This window comes from Centruroides vittatus, unplaced genomic scaffold (assembly GCF_030686945.1).
Source record: "Centruroides vittatus isolate TY-2023 unplaced genomic scaffold, ASM3068694v2 contig_19, whole genome shotgun sequence".
NCBI lineage: Eukaryota > Metazoa > Arthropoda > Arachnida > Scorpiones > Buthidae > Centruroides > Centruroides vittatus.
In genome coordinates, this window is record NW_027121169.1 from 683128 (window position 1) to 703904 (window position 20777).

At 27.2% G+C, this 20777-nt stretch overlaps 1 protein-coding gene across 1 annotated transcript in view; it reads right to left on the reverse strand.

Moving 5' to 3' along the window:
* The window catches only part of bchs (WD repeat and FYVE domain containing 3 bchs), a 232023-nt gene that overhangs the window by 110379 nt on the left and 100867 nt on the right, over positions 1 to 20777 (reverse strand). Inside the window, exons 23-29 of the mRNA XM_067264512.1 lie at positions 19477 to 19829; positions 16116 to 16331; positions 13035 to 13207; positions 9770 to 9998; positions 4777 to 4913; positions 2642 to 2753; positions 1349 to 1539 (exon numbers count right to left, since the gene is read on the reverse strand). Of these exons, the coding sequence (XP_067120613.1) occupies positions 1349 to 1539; positions 2642 to 2753; positions 4777 to 4913; positions 9770 to 9998; positions 13035 to 13207; positions 16116 to 16331; positions 19477 to 19829 (1411 nt within the window). The remainder of the gene's footprint in view (positions 1 to 1348; positions 1540 to 2641; positions 2754 to 4776; positions 4914 to 9769; positions 9999 to 13034; positions 13208 to 16115; positions 16332 to 19476; positions 19830 to 20777) is intronic.

Genomic DNA, 20777 nt, shown 5'->3' on the forward strand with positions numbered 1-20777 from the left:
AACAAAATTAATATTTGATTCACTTTTGTGGAATGTGCTATCAGATCGGCTTGACCAAGCTTGTTTAATTATTGTACTTATTAAAAATTTTAGTTTGTTAGCTGTTATAATTTAGAAAAAATTAATAATTTATGTAAATTTATGGTAATAAAATGATTACAAATAAAAAGTTTTTATTTTATATTTATTATTCTCTCTATTTGAGTTAATAATTTCATACTTATTATGTTGGTAAAAATATAACATATGAAATTACTTTTAGATGCATTTGCACAAATCATATTTAAAAAATTTACTTTAAAAATTAAAGAAGCATACTGCCTTATCTATTACTTAGCAAGATTTTTATTGAAAATATACAATAATCACTAATAAAAGTAAAAATGTAATTACATTCAGTAAAAGACTACTTTATCATCATTTATTTCTTTGCAAAGGGTTTCAATTTGCCCTACTTATAACAGTACTATTCTCAATATATTTCAATTCAACTAAAATGACTGTTTATATCAATCTATTATCCAAATAAGCTGAAAATTATTTGAAAGCTTAATAAATTTATAGTTTGATGAAATACTAAATATACAGTAGACCCCCCTATAACAGAGGTTCATATAACATGGATTCGTATAACACAGCGAAAAAATTGCAATCGTTTTTGTATAACACACTAAAAGAGACTTGTATAACATGGTAAAACGTCATCGCCGACTCATGTCGTGACAGGATTGGTTGAGTCTGGATCAATAGCAAACATTGCACAAACTGTTGAGTTTAAACGAGCAGCAGACCTACTAAAAACCATTTATTATTTAATGGCCATAAAAATTATATTTTTATTAATGATGTCTTTAAAGTTTAGCAAATTTTTCACAGAAAAATAACTTACCAGGAAACAGGAATCCGCCATGCAATGAGCCGCTCCACGACAAAAGCAAGCTTAAACAATGGCGTTGTCAAACAGTGCACGCTTGGTAAGTAATCCTACAATTTTTTGTTTATAGCATAGTTTATATAGATTACTACTATAGCATAGTTTATATAGATGTTTTGGAAATGATGAGTCAAATTAGTCTAGAATCGGTTAATTTTATGGAAGAAAACCTTTCAAACAGCTGTAGCCCCTAAACTTCACACGTGCCAGGCTGTGATTGGCTCATGTATTTAAGTGACTCGTACAACATGGAATTCGTATAACACGGTAGATACGTATCTACCGTGTTATAGGGGGGTCTACTGTAATTTTCTAAATAAAATGTCTAAAATTTCTGATTATGATGTATTGATAAAGATTACATAAATATCTGACATTATTAAGTTCTAATTTTGTGAAAATTCTTTTTCTTACTTGATATCTTCGCATCCTGTCCATTTCTTGTTGAGCAGAGCGATTACTTCTTACAACACAAACCAATGCTTTTACAGCTGCATACAATCCTTCAACATCTTTTGCCATTGCTACAAGTCCGAGCAAAGTGGCTGTTCCTCCAATATTTTCAACAATTAATGCAACCGGATGTGGAACAAATGTTCTAGCACCTAAAATAATTAAAATTTTTATAGGCACAAAAGCTATGAAGATAATTTCATTTTTCAACTGTACTATACTGTCATTCTGTAACATTCCTTTTCATATATCACTTCACAGATTATTAATCTAAGCCACTTAGTAAAATGATTGGTATTTAAATTTATTACATATTGAAGTAAACATCAAAGTGATATATAGTTAAACAATATTTTGACACATAAATATTTCAAAAAATATTTATGTCAAAAATAGTTTAAATTTTCAAAATTAAAGTGTTACATTTTTAATTATAATCAAATCTCAGAAAAGCACAGCTGTATTATGTTAATGTATTTTAAATTTTCAATGGATACATAGCTCAATATGTCAAACAATACATGTAAATGACAGTTTAAGATATAGAATGCAGAACATAAAAAAAACTAAAAGCCAAAAATTATATAAAATTATTTCTTTATTGTCAGATAAACAATTTATGATTATTGTTTTCTTATTCTGAATTGTTAAGTTATCTTTTGATTCTGAATGATTGTTAAAATTTTATTGAGAAAGACTAAAATAAAACTTATTTAAGCAAACTGATGAATAATTGAAGATAAATATTTTATCTGCAACTATTCATCAGTTGCATATATTAATCAGTTTTATAGTAGTAGTTATTTACTTACAAAACATGATTTTTATTAATAATCTTTTTTAAAATGTCAAAAGCACCTTTAAATTATGGTTTAATCAGTAATAGCCATTTATGTTTTTAAGGTAATATCTTATTTAATGAATTAATTATTATTAAAACAAAGAAATGAATTTTTTAATAAATCATCTTTTGTATGTTATTTATTGCATTTTTCTTTGAAATTTATTCATTTCACTTAAAATTATTTTATTTCAAATCCAGAAATAATATGAGATTTTCTCATATTAAACTTCTGTTTTATATTAAATTATTAAATGTAATTGAATTATAGTAAACTGTATTTAATAGTCATTTATGTATATAATTTTTAAATAATTTATTTAATCATTACAAAATTTAAATCTATAACAGGTTCTCACTTGTCTAATATTTACCTAAAAAATAAAAATTAATTTATATAAAATATAGCATACCTAAATAACCAACAAGAACTCCACCCAAACTACGTGCTGGACCACTTAAATGTCCTGCTGAGTTGTGTAAAATTCTTATGGGAGTAGCATTTTCATGTGATGACATTCCTAACTAAAATAAAATTCAAATAACAATTTTGAAAATTAAGGATAATTTATTGGTAAAATTATTTTCTCTAATTATGAAAAATACAAGTAATTGAAATATGAAATATTAAAATGATAAAATAATAAATAGACTATTACAAAACAAAGTGAAATGATCATTTGAATACAAAATATTCTATACCTAACTGTAATTCTGAAAACACAAATAATACTAAGACATTACATAGTTTAAATACAGAAATTCATAAAAAAAAAAGTCAGTTAAGAGAGAATTTATAAAAATCCATAAAATAATATAATAAATATTTCTTAAAAGACAACGTATTTATATTACATTATCAAGGAATTAGAAAATCTTTGCTACCAACATAATTTTGCTTTTATTATATAAATAAATAATTAATTATGCAAATAATAAAAAATCAGTCAAATAATCCAAATTTCTTATTTGACTGATTTTATATTTGCATAATGTGAATACTTTAAAACAACCTAAGTTTTAAAGTATTTGTTAATATTAAATAAAAGGCCTTGAAGGTAAAGCTGTAGTCAGTAAAAATGTATCATCTCCAACCCCAGTCTCAACACAAATTTAAACTTTTACTTTAACACAGAATATAAGTCTGTAGGGACAGTGATTTTCAACTGGTGTGCCACAAAAATTTTTGAAGGTTATTAAACAAATTATTTTCAGAAGAAGCCCAAAGAACAATAAGTGTAGTGTACTGAACATGTCAAAATTAAAACATCTTTAAATTGATTATACAAGCTTTTCATTGTTGTAATAAATAAACGTAATATAGTAAAATATAGTAATATATATAATATGTACTATAGTAAATGTGTATATTTAATAAGCAAAATTATATGTGCATAACATAGAGTTATTTCATTTAAAATGAAATTTTCTTTAAATCAAAAACATATCTATAATTTCCCATATTTAGTTCAAATTATTTTAACTTAAAAATATCAGGACTTCGGGCAGGTTTCTAAAAGCAATTATCACGCCACTTTTAAATGCAAATTAAGACTTAATGTTAACTGCTTTTTTATGTAAATGAAAATTATTTAAATAACTATTGTTGTAACCTGCTGCTATTTTAAAGAACAACAATACTGATTTATTTAATTAATTCACAAAAATATAGACAAAAAGAATTAGGTTAAGTGGCAAGTAATGTGCCAATAGAATATTTACAAACACAACTTTAAATCATGTGATTTATTCCGAGGAAATGTAATCATAGGTTTAAGTGTGCTGTGAGATAAAAAGGTTAAAAAACATTGCTGTAAGGCATTCTAATGATTTACAGATAGCTTTATGGTACCAGTTACCATTTTAACACATTTACAATTAACAACATATTGAACTTTACAAAGAAGCCAGATTCAGAGGTTTAAAAATTGAGGAGCTGAAACTTTGTGTATTAATTCCACAACCCCGATTAAATAAATATTGAGAACTGACAAACAGAATATACTTTTCAATTATGAAGAACAATAAAAGAGAAAATATGACAAAAATTTTTCCTGATAAGGAATAAATATTTTGGATTTCCTTATCTCGAGAAGTGAATTAAACATAATGAAATTAATAATGGCTCTGATAGCACATGTAATTTAATATACTCATCATAATTTTTATAATAAAAGGCAAAACTTACTGTTAACAAATTCATTTTCTTTGATTAAAGATATTACAAGCACATAGAATTTCTAATTTATATAAACTATGACTAAATTGTTTAATGCTGTATTTTATTTGTTACAGTACTATAACAGATGATCAAATATCTTAAATTGTCACACAAATTTTTGGTATTAGCAAAATTCTTGTCACAATAATTCTGTATTAAAGTACAATTAAATAAGATGTAAATTATTTTTAATGAATAATCGTATTTTATTACTAATTGACTATACAGATTAAACACTATTTAAAAACAATATTTAACTATCACTTTTTGAAAATAATTATTTTATTTAGAGTGAGAAATTTAAAAACTTTCATATTTAATAATTACCATTTTAGCAATGGATCTGCAATCAGTTTTGCTATATACTCTTCGAATTTTAGCCAGAGTCATAACTGAAACTGCAGCTGCATTCAATCCAAAAACAACTTTTTCTTCTGGTACAATTGAGAAAAGAGCTTCATTTCCTAAAAATAATATATTATATAATTAGATACAACTTTTAAGTTTTAATCACTTTGATTTTAAATAATGATTGCTATTTATGATATGTAAACATTTAAATTATTAAATCTATAGTAATATTTATTAAATGGAACTATATACAGTAAATCTGCTTTTTGTAGTAATTTTTCAACTCATCTATACTAATAGTATAATTCTGGCTGATGAAATTAAGTTGGGCAAGTAAATACAGTATATTAAACTGTAGACTGTCAGTACAGGCATATTGGCCCAGTGTCTTGAAAATGGTCATTCAGTCTCTCAGATGTCACAGGATGAGATCAGATTCATTTGAACAAATCAACAAACAAGTTCCTATCATGTGACATCCTCAACATTTCCGTGTTACTACACATATAATTCATGAGTTGAGACTAAGGGCCCTGGGCAGTAAATTTAAAATAGGCTACTGTGGTAAGCTAAACTGAGCTTTCTGAAAGAAAGTAATGCAGTAACACATTTTATCCAAAAATTAACTGGAATTCAATTAAGTATGTGATGTAGCAATAAATAAAATTAAGTACAGATTATAGTATTCATTTGGAATTGCTTAATATCCCTGACTTTTCTTAAGTTTCTTTAACTTTTCCTGACTTCAATTTGGGTACCCTGTAAAATTTTATTGACTTAAAAATCATCTTCAAGCAATTAAAATAAAACTTGAAAACTGACTGAATGAATTAATTCATTTTAATTAGTGTTGTTTACCTGCTGATTTTTGCAGTGCTGTTTTTAACAACAACTAGCATATAATTGAAGTAAGAGAATACCTGTAATTTAAACTACTTTACCATGAGCAAATAAAAATTAAGACAATTAATGTTTAAAGTACTGGTTAACATGATAACTGGTAATGATCATGCATTATCAACCAAATGTTAAATCTGTCAGTGCAAAAATACAGCTTAAAGTGCCTATTTACCATAAGATAAACTAAACTCTGATTATAATAAACAATGCCTTACATTTTAATTTTTGTATTTTGAGGAATGCTAATTCTGACAACATTAAATAATTGATAACAATGTCTGTGATCACAATAAGTGTAGTCCACTGTATTAAGTGATAATGATTTTAATAAAAAAACAATAGTTTTTCAATATGAACTAATAAAGTTGAATACAGTATACCCCACTTCTAAACCTACTTGCTCCCTGAAAACTTTATTAAGTGAGCATGTTGTAAAGTAAGCTACTGTATTTCACATTCAGTTAAAGATTAGTGTTACAATTTTTTTCTTTCAATATATATTGTACCTTCAACTATACACTACACATAACCTTAATAAAGTCCACAAGAATGGCACAGTTTCAAAAGTAATTTCACAATTTTCTATTTTATACAAGAAGAGACAGACTAAATTAATGCTGGTATAAAATCAGAAGTATGTGAACACATTTCCAAAATCAAATGATTCAACATATTTTATTTAGAAGTTATAACTCAATCATTATCTTCAATTTAAAAAAAATAGCAATTGTCGATTACCATTGATCCATTTTCAATTTTGTTTATTATTTAAAGTTTTGCATCAATGAAAAGAAATACTCTTTTACAATTTGATGTAGTCACTAAGATTATACTGTATTAATAAAAAATTTAATAAAAATTAAAGTAAGATTCGATTTATTAATTTTGTCAAAATTTAATAGATGATAAGTTATACAATGCATGCATATTTTCAAATCTATGTTTTGTTAATTAAATATGAAACATTCTTCAGTAGCCCTCATACAATGTCAAATAATCCACCTACAAAACAGAAGAGGAAAGTGATTTCTTTGAATACTAAAATTCAAATTTTAGACCATCTTGCAACTGGAGAAGGAGCAATGTCTAAAGGAAAGAATTTTGGTTTACATGAAGCTACCATAAGAATTACTAGAAGTAATGAAGCTGCTATTAGGAAGTCAGTATGTTCTGGAACAAAATTAAGTACTAAGTCATCATCTTACATGAGATATTGAGAAAATGGAAAAAGCCTTGGTAAGATGGATAGAAGCAATGTCATAAAAAAAGAGTTCCAGTAGATGGAAATACCATCAAGCAAACAGCACTAAAAATTTATAAACAAATTAAAAAAAATTGGAGCCAGGCAATTCATCTGAGTTAAACAAGGTGTTTAAATTTTCTGCAAGTATAGGTTGGATGGCAGGATTCCTTGAAAAACATGCACTTCACAACATTAAAATAAAAGGTAAAACTGAATCTGCAGATGAAATAACTGCCAAAGAATTTCCAAAAAATTAGCTAAAATTATTGAAGGTGGAGGATACACTCCTGATCAAGTTTGAAACATTGATGAAAGTGGTCTTTTTTGAAAAAGAATGTCAAATAGAATCTATATAGCAAAATCACAGAAAATTGTTGGTGGTTTCAAAGTAGCTAACGATAATATTACCTTGGTGTTTTGTTCTAATGCTTCAGGAGATCACATATTGAAGCCTCTATTTGTTAATCAAACCTAAATACCACATTCAATAAAAGATGTAGATTTCAATAAATTGCCAGTTCATTGAATGGCAAATAAAAAGGCCTAGGTTACCACTAAAATCTTTACTGAATGGTTTAACAAATGTTTCATCCCAGAAGTTAGGTAATAAATGAATGCCAAAGGTCTAGAATTTAAAGTTCTATTGATTCTAGACAATGCCTCCAGTCATCCAGTCTTTCAATACCAAATGTACAATTTTGTTTTCTGCTGCCTAATACCACATCCTTGATTCAACCACTAGAAGAAGGAATTATTGCAACATTTTAAACTTACTGAAATGTTCATTTTACATAGTATGTTTTGTACAAACTGAATGATAAAACATTAACTGTCATTGATGTGTGAAAGAAATTTTTGATTATGGATTGTGTGAATCAAGTTGGATTTGCATTAGCAGAATTAAGACCAACTTTAAATGGACATTGAAAAGCTATTTAGCCAGAATGTGTCAAAAGCAAAGATCTTATCATCCCTAATACTACCAAATTTCCCAACATCATAACAATGGCCTACTTAATTGGCAGAGAAGGATTTGATGATCTGTCATCTGCTGATATCAATGAATCGTTGGTTAACAAAGCTCTAACTGTAAGTAAAGATGAAATCATAGAGGCTGTTCTTAATACTCGTGGATCTCAAACAACAGAGTGAAAATGAGAATCCAGTTTTAAATGCAAATTTAATTAAAAGCTTGATCTAGTTAACAAATTGGGTAATCATTTTGTGAAGTATGATCCTAATGAGGAATGAGCTATAATGTTTCAATGTGATCTGAAATCATTAATGTCATCTTATAGAAAATTATATAAAGGCTTAGCCACAATACAATCCCAGCAATTAATAACTGATTTCATTCATAAACCACTGTAACATCAACATCACAGGATATTACTGCTAACATTGTTCAGGAGTTCACAGAAAGAACTTCACCTGTGGATGAAGAATATGATAACCAAAACATTTTTAGTGATAGCAGTAATATTACAATCATGTGCAAACCTATACATTTATTGTCAGAAAGTGACAGTGAATAAAATCTTATCTATAACTCACATTACATATTATGCCCAATTAATTCTTTATGTTTTTTTGTATTTCAAATAAAATTTGTTCCTATAATTCATTTTTATGTGCAATGTATATAAAATAAAATTTGATAACATGAAAAAAAAAAATTCTAAAAAGATTTTTCATATGGTTTATTTCATTATTTTCATTGATTTCTTAGGTCCATAACCAACCTTCTAATTTTCCATATATACAATGTACTGTTTTACACAATTTTTTTTTACACATAATTTCTGGGAACCAATCTATCATGTAAAAACAGAATTAGGTGTACTTTCGTATTTTTCACCTCTAAAATATGGCTGACTTACACAAATGTCTTACAAACATACCAGACAAACCAAACCAACTGTTTGTTCTCAGTGAAACAAATTTTATCTGGCAACTTTTCATTATTCAACTGCAGATTACTTTTATACTATTAGTCTTTGAATATGTAACCATATTATATTTTTTCATAAAACATTAAAATTTATTTGATTAAATTAATCAAACATCTATGAGGGGCAGTCAAAAAGTTCCCGGAATTGTGTTCCTGCACTGTAGTGACACAAGATATGGCAACGTAGACCTAATCACCTTCAAGTAAGCCCCTCCTGCACACACACACACTTGTTCCATCAATCCTGCCACTGTTACAAGCAAGCGTGGAATGCTTCCTTTGGAATCTTCCAGAGTTGGGCCATCATATTTGATATGATGTCCTCCCTGCTTGCAAAACACATCCCTTTGAGGCCCATTTTGAGAGTAGGGAACAGCCAAAAGTTACTGGGAGCAAGACCTGGAGAGTAAGGTGATGACAAGAATGCTTTTGTCACACGCTGAATCACACACCGCTTTTGCTGACAACAAGCGATGTGTGACTCGGTGCATTGTCGTGATGGATAAACCACTGTCCACACCACTAGTCGGGCCTCTTCCTCGTAAACTTGCTGCAGGGACGATAGCGTCACTGCAGCAGTTTTCCCCAATTTGCACATGAACTTGATGTTTGCATGCTGCTTGAACTGGGACATTGTGCTGAATGATAAACAGTCACATCCAACAAAGATGCTAAAGTAACAACTGTGTAAGTCTAAACTTGCATGAGCATTATCACACTGCAAATAGACATGCTGAGCTTCCTGCCACAACAATGCATAACCTTATCTTATATTGCATTTTCTAACTGTAGGTAAATTCCAGGGACTTTTTGACTGCCCCTTGTATTTATTATTTATTGTATTAAAACTTTATATATAAAAGAAAAATATTAACCAGAAATAATTGGGGCTTGAACACTTCCAGTATATCTGGGACCAAGTTGAAACAACATATATATTGACTGGGGTGTTAATACATCTTCTATTAAATGGCATGGTCCTTGCTTCCAAACAAGTCGAGATTGCCCTCTAAACTGTGGAGGAGTCCCAATAAAACCATATACAGATGTAGCAACTGTTAAATTAGCTGCCCCACCACCAGGATTTTGAGAAATGTAGTGTAGCTGCAAATAAATTAAAAATACAAAATATTATAATGATGTAATTGCTAAGGTCTGAAAAACAGGCTTCATATTTTAATTATTTATTGTGAATATATTTAAAATACATGTACTCGTAAGTAAAGTAATTCATAACAACACTAAAAATAATTATAAAAATGTTGCTGAAATAAAAAAGATAAAAATAAAAATTATCTTTTGTTTAAAACGAAAATCTTCAATAAATAATTAAACTTAAACATATGAAAGTCAAAATCATTGCTCTCATCAATAATATTTGACCAAATTTATAAAAAATTAAATGAACAAACTTTATCATATATAATTTTAAATCTAATGAAATACCTTTCATAATAAAGTCACTCAGAAATTTTACTCTTAAAATATAATAAATTTAAAAGTAATTTTTCAAAAAGATGTTTGAGTTTATTTAATTTTTTTGGCTTGAAAAAACAAAAAAAAAAGCTTTTTTTCTTATATAAAGCAGAGAATAGGACAGAAAACGTCAATCAAAAAAATTATGGATTTTAAAATAAAACATTTATTTAACTGGAAAATATATATATAATATATTTTCAGTTAAATACAGTAGAGCATCGATTATCCGACCCCCGATTAACCGTCACATCGGTTAACCGACCGCGTTCTAGTCGGCAAATTCAAATGTTTGCTAGTGATGTAGCGCTACAATATTTGGATATGTCTTGGCTACTTTAATATAATTTTTGTTAAATTTTTGCATGTTTTAGCTGGCAACACTGGCTTGACCATAAAAGGGAGGCCAGTATTTAAACCATGCTTAATTTTTTATTTCGTCTTTATTTTGTGAAAAATAAACAAATAATTTTTAATGATACAATAGCAACAATTATTATTTTTAAAAAATTTTGTTAGGCTTAATATCGATGAAAATTCAACGCGAAGTAGGTTAATAGCGATATACTAATATACAAATTACATGGGATATACTACTATACTAATGTATTTTTTCATACTTTTCGGTTATCCGACCAACCCCAGTCTCCAATTGAGTCGGATAATCGATGCTCTACTGTATATTTCTCATAAGATATATATATATATACAAGTTGTTAAAGGTTTGAGTCTCAACCAGAAGGATACTCTCACATTCCCTAGACAGTCAGCAGTCAGGCTTGTGAGGAACAACTGGGACACAACCTAATGTCCATTCATCACCTCCCATGGTACAACCTGGCAGTAAATAACCCATTAACTGGGCTATCAAAGTGAATGAAGATGGGCTGCCGTTATAGGATTAACCAACCATAATGGATCTCTCTTTATTAGTTAAAACATTTAAACATGATAAATCAAATCAAAAGAAAATTATACCAGCTAGGACATCACCTGAGTCAAGAAGGTCCCCACCTCATTGATGCTCAATGCAATGAGGGTGTAGCCATATCATTCACATCTGCTATGGAAAATAATCTTATAGAATGGGAAACACTCTCTAGTACAAAATCTATCATCTTTTGTAAACAAATATATACAAATAAACCTTTTAAGATCAACTGTTGAACAAATCTTACAAAAAACTTCATTCTTTCAATAGCAATAACTAAATAAATCTTGAGAAAAATTCTCAGGTAATCAAGCAACAGCAACTATAAGTTAAATAATTTAAAATAATATCAATATAAATATATGTATTTAAAAACAAGTAAATTTAACTGTATTAGTATTAATAAGAACAAAAAAATAAAAAATAAAAAAATAAAACACATATCTGTGATATCGGATAGGCTACAAAAGAACTAAACAGAAATGTTATTTTTAATAATCAGTAATTTATTTCTGTATAAAAATAAAACACTAGTTCATAAATGAAAACTGATAATGCATAAAAATTTACTAAAATTAGCAACATAATAAATATTGTGATATGGAAACATTGGTTAACAACAATGTAGCACTACATTATTGTTTTATTTTGCATGCATTAATCTCATTTTAACAATCTATCATTAAATATATAAAAATGTCAATTCAAAAACTCATTCAGAGAACTGATAAATAAAATTATCATTTCAACAATTGACAAATTAAAAAATTGTTTACTGTTTTTAAAAAAAAAAAAAATTTTCTGCCCTGTGGACACTGAGAGACTTCTTCCCCCTTGCAGTATTGCATTCAAAAATAAGTTACTTAATATCTTTATTCAATTTTTGTATATATTCCAAGTGCAATTTTTTATTGGTTACTAATAGGCCAAACATGAATCACAATTATAAATATTTTCAAATTTTATTAAAATTAATAATCAATTATAAATAATGATATCTTCTTAAATATAAATAATATTTAATATATATATATATATATATATATAATATTTATATTTAAAATTTATTATAATAAATATTTCAAAAATAACAATAAAAATATTATTGAGTTATTAACAAATTATACTTAACAAATAGCCAAATTATCATAAAATGATTTCTTACAAATTTTTCTTGTATGTTGTTTTATCCTGCTAAAAAAACTATAATACAACAGAACTAAACTGAAATTTCTAGCAAAGATGATAGTAAAAATTAATTCCTATGTGCAAGTATATGGTAAAAAGACAGTAAATTCCAATTCTACTCCATAATCAGATATTATTCACTATAACAGTATTTAAAACTTCATAGCATTACAAATTTAATGTGGTTTGAGCATAGAATTTAGTGAATTAAACTAATAACCTATTTTTGATTTGTTTTCTCTAATATCAAGTTATCTCATAATTCTTTTACTTATTTTTTCTGTATAATTGATAATCAAGTTTTTAAAAGGATCTCAACTATTTATTATTTTAATAATATAATCTCAAAATGATATTTAAATTCATGTATTAAGTCAAATTTGATACTGTATGTATTGTTCAATTTAATTATGACATAAATACAAATTATATCAAATTTATTTTGATGAAAGATTACTGTAATTTGATAAGATACATTTGTATTCTTAGATCATTTACTAATTATAACTAAAAATAATTTTTATTCAGATATTATAACTACTTGCTTTTTGAGTGTTGACATGTTGTCCATCAACATAGAGAGAAACTGAGCTGTTTTTCAAAACAGCACGATTCAAAACCACAACCACATGATGCCACTGACCTTCCTGAAGTAATTCTGGACACCATATTCTAACACAGCATTCATCCTTAACTTCTGGCTCCCAATCTATGTTTGCTAAATTAACAAAGATGAATAAATTGCTAGAGTTTAATAAACATTTTATAACGTATTTTAATATTTTAAAATATATTTAATATTTCAAATGATAATCTTTATAAAATACTAAAATATTGTATGAGCAATTACTTATAGAACATAAAAATATAAAAACAATTCGTTTACTAATTAACTAGCATTTTTAAATGTTTTTAACAACCATCATCAAGTTACACATTCTTCTAAATTTAACAATTCAAACAAATCTTTCAAAACATTTAGTTCAATCATTTCAACTTTTTAAAAATATTCTTAATAAAATAATTTGCAGCCAACTTCTTGGTATGTCACTATGTTTTCTGCCCTTGTTATTATCATTTAATGTCATCAATATGAATCAGTGAGGTTGAATGCACTAGATGTGTCTGAACTATCTCACAGTCCTAAAACAAATTTTTAGTAAAACACTTTGAAATTCAAAATACATTTCTTGTATAACCTTAGGAAATTAGTTTCTAAATTGCAGTATAATGTATGTAATCACTTTTCAGTTACAAAAACTTTTTTTAAATTTATAATCATCAAATCTTTAGGCCCTTACTCTCACCAGCTTTTCATAAAGCAAAACTTTACCAATTATTTGCACACAATTTTTACAATTCAAATTGTATTTAGATAGTCCTTCATATTAAAATAATAATTACCACTTGTCCAAATTCTACAATAAATTGTAACATGTCCCTAGTATTCAATTTCACATTTTCTTAACTATATAAAATATCATCTAACTTTCCACATTTTTAAGATAATTTTTGTAAATATTTATGTTTGAAAGAATCAGTTATATAAAATTTTAGATCAGTTGATCAATTCTATGGAATTTGGAAAGGTGATGAACTGATCTGGCTTGAGAAGCATTTTATACATTAAATGAAAAGAAACTCTGTAAGAAAATTAGCATTTCTTTACAAGTTCTTTTTTATTTCTACATTTCTACAGTTTAGGAAGAGATACCAAGTCAAATAAGACTTTTAGGAGCTACCCTCCTAAAAATGGATTAAAAAGTCTTGAAGACCATACCTGGACATAAAAACTATTTTAAAAAAGTCCATAAGAACCTACACTGTAGGATATACAGGGAATGAAATCCTAGTTTAATATAGAATTTCATCCTCTGTATATACCTACAGTGTCTAATGGTCCAGCTAAGTGTGCTATCAACCTTTAGAGCTCTTATTTAGAATGCATACTCATACAGCACCAGCAAACTAAACTCACGTAAAGAGTTAAATAGAGTCCAAAGAGTAGCCGAAGACATCATATTTTTTCTAGAAAGAGCATAGAACTCATCAATACTTTCAACAAAAAAAAAAAATCAAAATATAACCATCTACATAATAATAATTTTCATGCTGCTATATATTCCTTGCAGTTAGAAGGTATTCACTGAAAAATAACTAAAGAATGAGCAATTATTTTATTGTGACATCACAATGCCAGGCTGCAATTTTTAATCATATTTTTAATTTATTTAATTTTAAAATATATGTTCTTCACCTCAATAAGTAGTGTCTTGGCCCTGTACATCATACTTTACCTGTTAGAATAGTCATGCCAGTCATCTACCGTCTTTCAGGAGAAAATTTTTGAATTGAAATAACATGACTTCAGATTTGCATCAGAAGTTTGTATATTGTTAATTGGAGCCTCCTGCACCTAAGTTTTCCAAATCTGGTCTTTATTTTCACCTATCTAACTCTGTTCTCAAGATTGAGAAAAGGCACGCAGACAGACAAACACACAACAGTGGGAATTTATAGATCTACATTTTTTTCAAATTGAAGCCTTAACAGGAACACATCTATCCTTCAAACAAAATCTAACCATATATCAATTAATAAAAAATGACAAAAAACCATATAATCTGGAAATTAATAGGATTAAGTAATTTTTATTTAATAATATGTAGTTTTATAAAACAATTTTTATTTTTAATTGCTTTAATAACAAAAACAATGAAACAACTAAATTACAATATGAAATACTGTAATTAGTTCATAATTTTAAAATTAAAAACAGTTTCCATTGAAATCCAAGCATATAAATTATTTTAAAATGTGTTAAGTCTTTTGCATGTCCATCTCCTAGATTCAATTTGGGGACTAGGTCAGACTGTTATATCCAGAAGATTTAATCATTGTACAACTATAACCAATGCCAAAAAACAAGATTGATTCTTTCTTTAATTCACTATAGAAATGTGCATCTCCATCTGCATTTCTATAGTGATTTCTCTTTTCAAACCATTATATCTCAATAAAATGAATGTTTGAAGCAAAACATTAGTTTATTTATTTTAACATATTGAAACAAGGAAAATCATACTGAAATAATGGGGAAAAATTGAGCTTTTGCCATCTGGTGATATGACCATTAATTTTTGTAAAGTTTGCTTAATACAAATCTTGTTAATACAAAGTGCCACTTTTTAAGTTCCTTCAGTTTTGTATTAATTGGGTTTGTTTCTATTATATTTCTTCCAAATAAACTATTTAAAAATAATTTAAAGTGAATGCTTACATTATTTTAAAAAATTGATCCAAATATATTTAAGTTATTTTGATACATTTATTACGAAAATTATTAAGAGTAACATTGATTGTTTTATTTACCACATTAAATTACATTTCAATTTTTAATATAGAAAAGTGATCATTTGTTTAAAAAAGTCAATGAAGCAAGAAAATTTCTACAAATATAAAGACTAGAAAAGCAATTACTATTTTATTCTATAATTTGATTTAACAAAAGTATTTTGTCAATTGAATTACTTTAAGAAAAAGTCACTGAATAATGTTTTCTACTGGATAATAAATATGAATACATAAAAATATTGATTATCACTTATTTATACTTAGTTACTAACCAGATAATGGTGTTTCCTGTGTAGAAATAAGTACAGCTCGATCTCGACAAGACAACTGTAGGGTGAAACATATGAGATGATCATCTCGACCTTGAACATTTCGGACAAGAGTAATTAAACCAACTGAATGAGGATCAGTGTGAGGATCACTAAATTTTTCTACACACAACCAAGTAGAATAGGATAATCCAGGCTGAGGAGGAAATACACGATCACCTGAATATTACATAAATCATAATAAATTTTATAATAATAATAATAGATGCAGAAATTTAATATTTAAAAAATATTATTATTATACATAATTATATTTTATTAGATTAAAACTTCCATAAAACAGAATAATTTAAATCCATAATTAACTTTATTTTTATATAACAAAATTTTTTATTTATATTCCTTATTACATTTATTATATAAAATATTATAAAAGTTAATACTTTAAGAAATTCCTAATTTATAGATTAGTTTTATATAAATTTATTGCTCAGTTAAGAATCAAAATCTCTGCTGAAAACTACACTTGTTCACTAACTGAATAATTAGAAGACATGTCTTTCTCATGGAGTTTGTATTTTTGTAACAATAAGTATGCTATGATACCTGTAAGCAATGCACATTGCTCTAGTTATGTAAGTTCAAAGTTATTAGCTTATATGCATTCTTATACGATTATATACAGTGATGCCTTGTACTTTGAATTTAATTCATTCCCAGAGGCTGTTCAAACTCTGAATTACTTCCAATTAAGTCCAAATCCTGAATTAAGTCCAAATCAGCTTTTCCATTAGAATAATAGAAAGAAAACTAATCCATTCCCAGACCTGAAACAATACCCATTTCAATAAACTTAAACACAGCCAATAAAATAATTTAATGTAAAAATAACACAATCAAATGCTCTAATAATAAGTTAAAACATGAAAAAATACATACGATATGTAATACCATATAATAAAATGAAAATTGCATTTACTGGTAGCACACTGTTAACTTCAGTATCTTAAATATGGCTGCCAGAATTGCCACAATTGTACCACTTTCATGCTCTGCAATAACTTCCTTTTTCATCTCAATCATTAACATTACACCCTTCCTCTTAGACTTTATTGCTTCCATACACTTCTCAGATGCCACGGTTAATAAGTAAAGGTTATATTAGGCCAAACAGAAAGGTTTTGCATATTTTTAATAGTTGTCCTTACTAAACATAGATGTGCAATTTAATTATAACAGCTGTGAAATTTAACACAGTATTGCTACTGCAAAATTATACTTTTTGTTTAGAACCTTCTTTTGAATTCTTTTACTTAACATTTTGTTTGAATAAAATCAAGTCAAAATGTCTTCAGATAAAAAGCATATCAGGCATATTATTTATGAGTTTCAAAAAGGATATAATGCCATACAAACAGTTAAAAAAAAATTGTGATGTATATGGGGAAGATACTCCTAAACTTCAAATGTGTCAAATGTGGTTTAAAATTTCCATTTGAAAATTTCTGAAGTAAAGGATACAAAACATACATGGCACCCAAAAGCTTTCAATGGCGAAAAATTGTAGGAAAAAATGATTAAAAATAAATGAACAACACAACACATATACTGTATACTGTATAATCAAACAAAGCATAAATAGCACTGAAAACATATGAAAGTAATGCAAGAGTGAGAGCAAGAGGTAACTTAGATGTGCAACAGATTGCATTTATGCTTTGAGCATAATTTTTTGCTGTGTGCACAGTTTGAAATCTGAGACAAATTTTGAATTTGGCATTCAAAGCATGAGATACCACTGTATACATATAAAGAAATAAACAACTACAGAAGGTAACTTTATATAATATTAATAGTCAAAATAATGAAAATTTCAGTAAACCGAATGTTGTAATTCAAAATATTATCTTACAAAGAAAAGATTGGGAATTACCAATGTCACTTTTTAATGAAATGTATGTCATTTTATAGAGATTGCTTTTCTCATAAATGTATTGAGTTTTTTTTCTGCAAAATGCTTTGCTTCTGTTGTCTAGTTTGTTAATTCTGCACTTTGTTGTGTGAAAGGTTGCATCTTGTTAAGAATATTTTGTTTTTCTTCCCATGTATATTCTTCACCTTTCTCCAATAAAATATCTTTATAGATTGTGTGAATGCTTATTGTTAATCCATCTAGTAAGTTTTAAACTGTACATAATAGCCATTTTCCATTATTTTTATTAATTAATTATTATGCATGCACATAATATCAGAAAATTTAATAGAAAGAAGTATTTTCTTGTTTTAAAGAAGTATACAGTTTAAGATCAATAGAACAATAATTGTCTTTTTTATTGTCTTGTTTACAAAATAATTACTTTCTTCCACTATAATTTGAAGGGCATGTTTGCAGAAAGCTGCTAATGTTTTATTGTTTTAATTCCCTTAGCATCTCAAATGTTTATAAAATATTTTCATTTATTTATTTTTAAAGAAAACTTATGATAAACATAAGAAGAAACATACAAAAAATATACAAGAAAAAAATTCTTAGCAAGTCTTGAATTCACAACCTGTTACACATTGAAACACAACCAACAAACTATATAACTCAACCACTACTTGTTTAGTGCTTATAATTTACCTATTTAAATGTCATAATTAAATTTTTTTTGGCTTTTTCACAGAAACAAAGCATTTTGCAGAATAAAAATGTTACTCCATTTATCAGAAAGGCAATATCTATGAAATGATGTATTGTACATTCCATTAAAAAATGGTGTTGGTAATTCTAAATGCTCCTTCCTTAGTTTTAATAATTTAATTTGTTAAAAGACCACATAAATCTTACTTTTTAAGTTAGTTGTATTGATTATTAATAAAAATAAAACCAGAACATTTTTATAAATTGCAATGTTATTATAGTGATGAAAAACTATAGGGACATTTTTAGACAATTTTTTATAGATAAGCAGAGAAAAGCCTCCAAAATAAAGACTGATTCCACCATGTGATTCTTTTGTTGTTCCTGCAGTACAAGAAAGATGAAAATGAAAATGCTGTGCATTTATTAGTGGTTTTTCCTATTTATTTTAACATGTATTGAATTATGTTTATACAGGGTAGCCAAAAGGAAGTTAATTAAGATATATTTTTAAGATTATTTTAAGAATAGTTAAAACCAGTTGGAACAACTTTATGTTATTTGTGATCACATGCAACTAGTGCAAACTAGTTTTAACTATTCTTAAAATAAATTTCAGTAAACAGACTTTTGGACTACCCTATATTAAAATATAGGGTAGCCCAAAAATCTGTTAACTGGGATATATTTTTGTTCAAAAACAAACGTTTTATGATACTTTCCACCAAATAAAATTCTAACCTGTTCCAATGCCACCAATGACTGATGCATCATTGCCCATTCCTACCATTCCAACACCAACCACAGTAGAAGCAGATAAACTTTGTGGAGCAATACTTGGAAGATAGAGACAACTAAATCCTTCAAAACTCATATCAAACTCAACAAAGGGAGGCATTATGGCCGTTCCATGAAGTCGACAATCTCTTGGCGTTGTCATGGAAACTAATGTTTTTACTCGAGTGAGAGGTACCGGACCACCATCTCTTTGATTGGCAGGTCGACCTTCTATTTTTCCAGGAGTTTTTGGTACTTCAGTACCAATTTGATCAAATGGAGTACAGCATAAGGGTAATCCTAATCTTAAAAAACACCTGAAAACAAAAAAATAAAAAATTTATTAAAATATAATAATAAATTGTTTTTGTACTACACTTTATTTTTCAATCAAATAAACCAATCACTGTTATTTAAAAATAAAAATCTACACTTTATTATTCTAACAAATTTATATTTTAACAAATACTTTGCTATTTATTTATTTATTTTTAGATTATTTATATAATTTGAATTGATAAACAAATATAGGTATGATAAATTAATATATATGTACAATAAAAATTTATAAAGTATTGTAAAATTAGCTTTGTCAAACTTAATTCTAAGATTTCTTTTCTAAACTGTAGTTTCATGATGATGAAATAACAATACATCGACTTGCAACAAGTATTTTCTTACATATTACTGCTGAAGCCTGGAGTTTCTTTCCACTCTGTTGTTAAACTGCCACCAGAACTACAATGACACATCATATTTATATAATTAAAATTTTCTGTCCTTAAGAAAATATTTTTTTTTGTGGCTGTCAATTTGTATGCTTTTTACAGTTTAAAAAAAAAAAACCTTAGAATATACATTGGTGTTACAAGTAAAGTAAACTAATCCCATAATTTGGAAATGACTAAAAGTATGAAAATTAAACTAATTATGTCCAAACAAGATGCAAGTCCTACATGTCAATTATAAATGTTCAAAAATTGATGAGTGTATGTGTCAGAGATCATGGGTTACAGGGTCCTATGAAGATATCCTGCCAAAGTTCACTGATACATGGGGTCAAAAATGGTGTCATTGAAAATTATGTGAAAATCTGAACGTCTACTGTAAAGTAATTTTAGATAACTCTTGCCATTGTTGAGTAAAATAAATATAAACATGCAAATCAGAAAAGGCTGGCAAGTAAGTAAATAAATACATTGCCATTAACATGTGCGTTTACAGTTCTGTGTTGTTAGAGATGACCATAATGATTCACAAATCTC